Source organism: Prinia subflava, chromosome 30 (genome assembly GCF_021018805.1).
Source record: "Prinia subflava isolate CZ2003 ecotype Zambia chromosome 30, Cam_Psub_1.2, whole genome shotgun sequence".
NCBI classification, from domain to species: Eukaryota; Metazoa; Chordata; class Aves; order Passeriformes; family Cisticolidae; genus Prinia; species Prinia subflava.
The window spans coordinates 2,511,692-2,519,618 of NC_086276.1; the positions used below are offsets into that span (position 1 = coordinate 2,511,692).

General features: G+C 57.9%; 1 protein-coding gene across 1 annotated transcript; it reads left to right on the forward strand.

Annotated features, from left to right (window-relative positions):
• The first annotated feature begins 911 nt into the window (after nt 1–911).
• Nucleotides 912–5,997, forward strand: LOC134562686 (uncharacterized). The gene is made up of 6 exons (XM_063420192.1): nt 912–1,492; nt 2,028–2,122; nt 2,546–2,695; nt 4,708–4,779; nt 5,054–5,208; nt 5,925–5,997. Exons 1-6 carry the CDS (start codon nt 1,273–1,275, stop codon nt 5,995–5,997), a joined length of 765 nt encoding a protein of 254 aa, XP_063276262.1. The 5' UTR covers nt 912–1,272.
• The last annotated feature ends 1,930 nt before the right edge of the window (nt 5,998–7,927 follow it).

Sequence of the window (7,927 nt, forward strand, 5' to 3'; positions counted from 1 at the left end):
GGCCAACACTGCGTGGCCAGGGGCCATTGACCAGCGGGCAACCCTTCGCGGCTAGCAGCCAACCCTGAGCGGCAAGCGGCCAACCCTGCGCGGTCAGTGGCCAACGGCCAACACTGTGCAGCCAGTAGCCATCGACCAGCGGCCAACCCTGCGCGGCAAGTGGCCAACCCTGCGTGGCCAGCAGCCAACACTGTGCAGCCAGCGGCCAACAGCCAACCCTGTGCGGCCAGTGGCCAGCACCCAACCCTGCGCGACCAGCGGCCAACCCTGCACGGTCAGTGGCCAACGGCCAACACTGCGCGGCCAGTAGCCATCGACCAGCGGCCAACTGTTTGTGGCCAGCAGCCAACCCTGCGCGGCCAGGGGCCGGCAGCCAACCCTGCCCTGCCAGGGGCCAACCCTGCGCGGCCAGCAGCCAACCCTGAGTGGCCAGGGGCCAAACCTGCGTGGTCAGCGGCCAGCAGCCCACCCTGTGCAGCCAGAAGTCAGCAGCCAACCCTGTGCAGCCAGCAGCCAACCCTGCGTGGCTAGTGGCCAACCCTGGACAGCCAGTGGCCAACCCTGCGTGGTCAGTGGCCAACGGCCAACCCTCTGCAACAAGCGGCCAACGGCCAACCCTGCGTGGCCAGAGGCCAACCCTGCGCGGCAAGCGGCAAACCCTGCGGGGCCCACGGCCAACCCTGCGTGGCCAGGGGCCATCTACCAGCAGGCAACCCTGCACAGCCAGCGGCCAACAGCCAACCCTGTGCGGCCAGCGGCCAGCACCCAACCCTGCGTGACCAGAGGCCAACTCTGCGTGGCCAGCGGCCAACCCTGCGTGGCCAGCAGCCATCGACCATCAGCCAACCTTGCGCGGCCCATGGCCAGCAGCCAACCCTTCCCTGCCAGGGGCCAACCCTGCACGGCCACCAGCCAACCCTGCGCGGTCAGTGGCCAACGGCCAACCCTCTGCAGCAAGCGGTCAACGGCCAACCCTGCGTGGCCAGAGGTCAACCCTGTGCGGCACGCGGCCAGCCCTGAGTGGCCAGTGGCCAAACCTGTGCGGTCAGCAGCCAGCAGCCCACCCTGCGCGGTCAGCGGCCAACGGCAAACCCTGCGTGGCCAGAGGCCAACCCTGCACGGCCAGCGGCCATCGACCAGCGGGCAACCTTTCGCGGCTAGCGGCCAACCCTGCGTGGCCAGGGGCCAATCCTGCGCAGCCATCGGCTAACAGCCAACCCTGCGTGACCAGCGTCCAACCCGGCGCAGCTGGCAAACAGTGGCCAACCCTGCATGGCCTCAGCTGCCCACCCTCAGCCCTTCTTCTCTTCTACCTGCCTCCCCCAGACTGGTCAAAATGAGGACAGTGGTGCTGCCTGTAGACAGATCCAAATCCCAGTCCTGGGCAAGCTGCTAGGCCATCTCTTTTTCAAGCTGTTCAGGAAAGAAGAAACCAGCTTGATGGTGCTGGACATTCTCTGCTCCCTCTTCACATTCATCTCTAAGCAGAAATGTAAGAGAAGCTGTGGTGGGCTGCATCCCCGTGCATGGCCACACCCCCGGATACACCTGCTTGTCTTCCTTGTTCTTGTGATGTCCCCTTGTTGTGCCTGCTGCAGCTGCCACCATGTCCCCAGCGCTGCTGTCACCTCTGCTCCTGCCCCACTCTCTTCCAGGCTCTTGCTGGTCCCATGTGGCTGAGCTGCTCCTCCAGGCAGGACTCAGCCCCACTCCTCCCCTTCCCCGCGTCCCCTGGACTGCTCCACCCTGCCAGCTCCAGCCCTGTGAGCCCTTCCCCCTGACCAGGACTGCAGCCACGGTGTAACCGGGGGCTGCATGCAGAGCTCCAGGGGCTCGGAGCTTCCCGGCCCAGCAGCACTGGGTGCACACAGGGGAGGCAGGGCCCCCTTTCCACCAGTGCCCACCACCTCCTCCTGTGTCCCACTGCTCCCCAGCCATTCCTGCCTCCCGACGCTTGTCAGGGCGGGGTCAGCTGCTGGCACAACGCCTGTGTCTCACTCAGGCGTCCGTGTCTCCCCTCTCTTTAGGTGCCACACGGCCAGAGCTTCATGCCCTGCCTCCAGCACACTGGGAATGTGAGATCATCTCCTTGCTGGATACGCCCAGCACCTGGAGAGTTCAGGTACCAAGCCCTCCCCCTTGCTGGGCCTGTCATCTGTGGCACCAGCCGGGGATTTGTGTGTGCAATGGGTGCAGAATCAGCGGGGCTGTGCTTGGCGAGAGGGGTCCCACTGTCCCCCAGCAGGGAACACTGTGGTGTCCCAGCAGCAGCAGCAGCAGCTCCCCAGCCCTGCTGGCCACCAGCGAGCCCTGGGTCCTGCCAGGGCCCACGCCCCATATCCCAGAGCTCAGCCCTCCTCCCCGCCCTGGTGCCCTCCTCATCCTCCCCTGCACGGGGACTGTGGGCACTGCTGCCAGCTTTCCTGTGGCCCCTGCCACCAGCACTGCCCAGCACCTCTGGCCAGGGCTGCTGGCACTGCCCAGCCAAGCAGCGCCCTCGGGGCACTGCCTGGCACTGCCTCTGATCAATTCCTTCCTGCCACAGGCCTTTGGGAGATTCCTCAGGCCTGCTGAGAGGACAGGCGTCGTCCTCGCTGCCATCGAGATCTTGGGACGCTCCAGCCTCCTGGACAAGAAAGCACCAGTGGAGTTTCTGGAGGTGGCCATGAAACCCCTTGAGCTGTGGCTGATGGATGTAAGTGGCCTGTGGCTGGGTTGCTCTGCCCTTGAGCCCTGTCAGGTTCCTGCCTCCCTTCCTGCCAAAGCCAGGATTGTGAGGCTCCTGAAGACACCTTGAGGCAGCAGAAAGGGTGTTAGGGTCCTGCTTCTGACCCCCAAATAATGTTAGGGTCGGGTCATTAAATGAGGCCTCAGCCAAAGTTAAGGTGTGAACAAGACCATGAGCCAAGGTCAACAGTATGGGTTAAATATAAGAGTAAATGGGAGGTAGAAAAAGAGGAGAGTGAGTAGGAGAAAGAGACACACACCAACACATTACATAGATAGTCACCAAAACGTGGGTCACTGTCACCTATCGCTGTCTCTTCTGATCTCGGTGCTGGGGATCCCCAGAAGTGTTCTTGAGGTACCAATTTTATCTGTCTGAGTCCTGGGTATCCACCAGGTGTCTGTGCTGGGTTGGCCTGTGTGTAAGCAGTTGCTTCCTTTCCCACAGTTTGCCATGGTGGGAATTTTTGACCAGACAAGTTACCCAAACCTGCCTCACCAGGCGTGGCAACTTGCTGTTTTTGCTGTCTGTGCTTTTCCCACAGTCTGCATAGAGGCATTTTGTCCAGTGTGCGGATTTCAAACCTCCGTTCAGGCCTGGAATTAACATCTTTGTTTTTGCCATCTGTGCCTGCTGTTGTGACTTCTTATGTGAACTTCCTTCTTTGGCAGTGCTTTGAGATGAGCTGACTGCATTCTAGGTCCTGATGGAGGGATGGGCAGGGCAGCCCGAGACAGGGCTGCACTACAGTGGCAGCACCACCCTCACCTCTGTTCCCTCCAGGTGCCAAACATCGTGAGACACGTCTTTGTCTTCTTTGATGAGAAAAACACAACAACAGCTCACAGCTTTTGCACACTGCTGGTCCTGATGGCCAATAAGTGGCCTGGGCGAGTCGTTGTGACAGCTCTGGAGTTTGAGCCGATATTCAGGTACTGACCCTGAAAGCTCAGAGTGCTTGTACCCTGTGGGGAGAGGGGCCCCAAGAGTCTCTGTCTGCCAGGCCCAAGGAACACTGCAGGACCCCCAGAGGGAGCAGGGCCCTCCATCCCACCACGCTTCCCAGCCCAGGCTCACAGCAGCCAAAGCTGGCCAGGCACCCAGAGCCAGCTCGCTGCTCCCAGCCCCATGGGCAGCACCCATCAGCCGTGCCCACCTGCCTGGGCAGGGTCCCCGGGCACCCCGAGTCCTGCAGGGCTGGCCCCGGCTGCGCTGCGGTGGCCAAGGAAGCCCTGCTGACAGAGCTCTGCCTTGCAGAGACAAAGTCTATCTGTGGGAGGTGATGTTCTCTGCGTGCCAGACTCTGGAGAGGGTTTTGAAGGAGCTGCTAATCCAACTCCAGGACTGGCACAACGACATCTTAAATCAGCAGCAGTACACTTGCCTTGCTTTCTTGGCTCTGAGTCAGCAGGAAAAGCCCACATGCCCTCGCCCTCAGCTGCCAGTGGGAAGTGGGAGCTGTGCCACGGGAGCCTTGCCAGCTCTGCCCGGGCTTTCTGCTGCTTTCTTTCAGATGCTGGCCTCTGATCATGTGCAAGAGGAGAAGCTGGGTCCATTGTACGAAGCCTCGAGTTTTCTGAGGTATCCAAGAATGGAAATGGTCCCTCTGGTGTTCAGGGTTCTGGTGATGCTGTCGCAGACAGCGAGACAATGAGCAGGCTGCTGTCAGGGGCACACATGTGGCACCTGGACTCTGAGGTCTCAGGGAAGGTGCTGGTTTGGTCTGGGCTGGGAGTCAGGTGCTGGGATGACTGCTCCAAAGGTCTGCCTGCCATGGTGTGGCCTGGGGGTGTCTTGGGGACCAACCAGGCACAGAAGTTCTCACAGAATGGAAACTGTCTTTGTAATAGGCAAGAAAAATGAAGGGCCTCCTGCAAGATTTGGCACAATTCCTGTGGCATCGGTCTTGGGACATCTCAATGATGGCCATGGACATCTTCTAAAATTCTGCTAATGCTTCATTCTAAAATGTCCTGAAGCACCTGAAGAAGAGCGAGGCCATCCCCATTGCTGTGAAGGTGGTGCACAGTCTCTGGCGCCTCTTTGATGTGGTGAGGCTGATGTGGGAGCCTGAGCCCCTCAGAGGGCCCCTGGGCAATGACAGCTGCCCTGCAGCACAGCCCTGCAAGCAGCACTGGCAGCAGGCCCCGCTCCCATGGGCTCTCCTGGGCTGGATTTGGAGCCTTGCAGCCCAGCTCTGCCTCTGGCTGCTCTGGGCTGGGACCCCGGGGCATCGCCCCTCGCCTCAGCCCCCTCAGCTCAGCCCTGGTGGCCGCGGGCAGGGAGGCGCTGTGTGCGAAGCTCACCTTTCCTCCTTCCTGGCAGGAGGAAGAGTGTGTGCAGGAGAGCTGCATCTGCCTCTTCAGAGACCTGCTGGGCAAAACGGTGTGGAGGGACAAGCACATCATGAAGAAACACACATGGAAGGCCCTGGTGTGCCTCCTCCTTCACATGAGTGACCAGCCCCCAGCGTGGCCAAGGTACCGATGTCCAGGCTGGGCACTGACCCAGAGATGGGGGCTGACACCCCCTGGGGGTCCTGGAATCCCACTGAGAGCTGCTGGCAGCGGGCAGTGTTCCCCTGGGCAGCCCCTGGGAACCAGGGCCAGCAGTCCCAGACAAGCTGGCACGGCCATTTCCACCCCCTGCCCTGCCTGCTCCAGCAGAGCTCGGCAGCAGCCTGGCACAACCGAGGCCTGGACATGTGTGCCCCAAAGGCTTCTCAGCTGTCCCCACTGGTGTGCTTGCATGGGTTTGCACCTCAATCCCTGTTGCCCAGGACTGTCCCCTTTTGCCTTTGGACAGGATTTCAGTTTGGAACTCCTTTGCACAATGTAAATACCCAAATGCCAGGGTACACCTGTGCAATTTTAGCTTGGAGAGCAGCTCCCTGTGCTCAGGGAACTGGTGAGGAAAGCCTCCATGGAAAATGGTTTTGCAGGTGCTGGGTTCCCTCAGTGCTGGTCACTCGTTGAACATCACCTCCAAAGGGCACAGGGGCAGGGAATTCCCAAGTGTCTGAAGTCAAGCAGGCGCGGCAGAAGGGCGGCTGGGCTGAGCAGGACTCTCGTGTGGAAATCAGGCAGAGGAGGAAGGTGTGTGCCCAGCAGCAGCGAGGTCAGGGGATGCGGGAGGGACACGGAGACAGCTCTCAGGAACCACTTTTCAGCGGATTTTCACTTCTTGGATGCCCCAGAATGCTCAAGGTCTTCCTGGTGCTTCAGGCCCTGAGGAAACAGGGCTTATCAGAGATGCTGGCAGGGGACTGACATCCATCCTCCTGACTGGGCACCTCTGCCCAGTTAGCTTTGAGTGGCTGCCTGGGGACAAACACCCACTGTCTTGGTTTGGAAAGACAGGTATCTGTCAGGGAAAACTGGAGTTCCCCTTGGAATGGAGAATGGCAAAACCCCTGCCTCCAAATTTTTATAATTTTGCAATTAGGAGCTTTCAGGCAAAAATATTGGAATAGGAATAACAGTTTTATACTAGGAATATTAAAAATGCAAATGCAGTAATTCAAAAAACCAAGCAAGCGAACAAACAAACAAAAGTCTTACAAAACCCTAATGGAGTCAGGAATACGACCTGAGTCCCTGTTGGCCAGGGTGTTGGAAGCAGTCCAAAAAAAGTCCTCCTGGAGTGACAGATGTGGTTCTATTGGAGTAGAGATGATGACAGATGTGGTTCTGTTGGAGTAGAGATGATCCTGCAGACAGGTTCAGTGGTGCTGAGATGAGTGTGGTCTTCCTCTGGGAATCCAATGGAAAAGAGGAATGTCGGGGGTTCCTGTGTCCCCGTTTTTATCTGGGTAGGGAATGGTTGGCTCCTCCCCACTGGGTGGAGCATGTCACAGTGGGATGATGTCATGTGTCAGTCACTGGTGACCATCAATGGTCCATTAACAGAAGATATCCCCCCTGCAGTGACAGGACAGTACAATGACATGTAATTATTGTCATTGGTGGCCCTTAATGGTCCATTAACAGAAGATATCCCCCGGAGGGACAGCACAGTACAATGACATGGAATTCATGTCACTGGTGAGCCTCAATGGCCCATTGACAGAAGATATCCCTGAGGGTGGACACAGCTGATGACAGAGATAAGAAACCCTGCCCCACCTGGTTTAACAGCTGGGCTGTTATCAGAAGGCATCCGCCCTCCTCCCCCGGAGTTACAAGAGATAAAGAGAAAAGAAACCATCCCCAACTGCTTCCGCCAGATGAAATAGAATCCACATTGGTTTGGTTACATCACCCGAGACAGGGAGGAATTCCCGATGTTTTTTTTCCAGCCGGGAGTGCGGCTGCACTTTGCTGAGCTGGGCCAGGGCCCGGCGCTCTGCCTGTGCCACGGATTCCCGGAGTCCTGGCTCTCCTGGCACTTCCAGGTACCAAAAAATCCCAGGATTCAGAGGAAATGCTGGAAATTCCCAGGAATTGCGGGTTTGGGAACATTTGGAATTTCAGGTCTCGCACAGATGCTGGCGTTGGCCGAGGCCGGGTTCCGGGTGCTGGCGCTGGGGATGAAGGGGTACGGAGAGTCCACGGCACCGCAGGGTGAGGAGGGAACAGTGGGAATTCTGGGATGGGTTTGGAATTCTGGGAATTCTGGGATGGTTTGCAATTACGGCATGGGTTTGGAATGCTGGGATGGGTTTGAAATTCCAGGAATTCTGGGAATTCCAGGATGGGTCTGGAATTCTGGGAATTCTGGGGGGAACTTGGAAATCTGGAATGGGTTTGGAATTTCAGGAATTCTGGGATGGGTTTGGAATTCTGGGATGGATTTGGAATTCTGGGGTGGGAATTCTGGAATGAGTCTGGAATTCTGGAAATTCTCGGATGGGTTTGGAATTCCAGGATGGGTATAGAATACTGGGAATTCCAGGAATTCTGGGCTTGGAGTTCTGGGATGGGTTTGGAATTCTGGGGATTTGGGGATGAGTTTGGAATTCTGGGATGGAAACTCTGGCATGGGTTTAGAATTCTGGGAATTCTGGGAATGCTGGGAATTTTGGAATGGGAATTCTGGGATGGGTTTGGAATTCTGGGAATTCCAGGAATTCTGGAATGGGAATTCTGGGATAGGATTTAGAATCCAGGAATTTTGGAATGGGCTTGGAATTCTGGGATGGGTTTGGAATTCTGGGAATTTTGGGATGGGTTTGGAATTCTGGGATGGAAATTCTGGCAT

Bases quoted from the DNA above. Each gene is read 5' to 3' on its own strand.
- LOC134562686 (XM_063420192.1), top strand. From the start codon at position 1,273: ATGGCCTCAGCTGCCCACCCTCAGCCCTTCTTCTCTTCTACCTGCCTC. The intron at 1,493-2,027 runs GTAAGAGAAGCT...CCCTCTCTTTAG, and splicing joins ATTCATCTCTAAGCAGAAAT to GTGCCACACGGCCAGAGCTT. The intron at 4,780-5,053 runs GTGAGGCTGATG...CCTTCCTGGCAG, and splicing joins TCTGGCGCCTCTTTGATGTG to GAGGAAGAGTGTGTGCAGGA.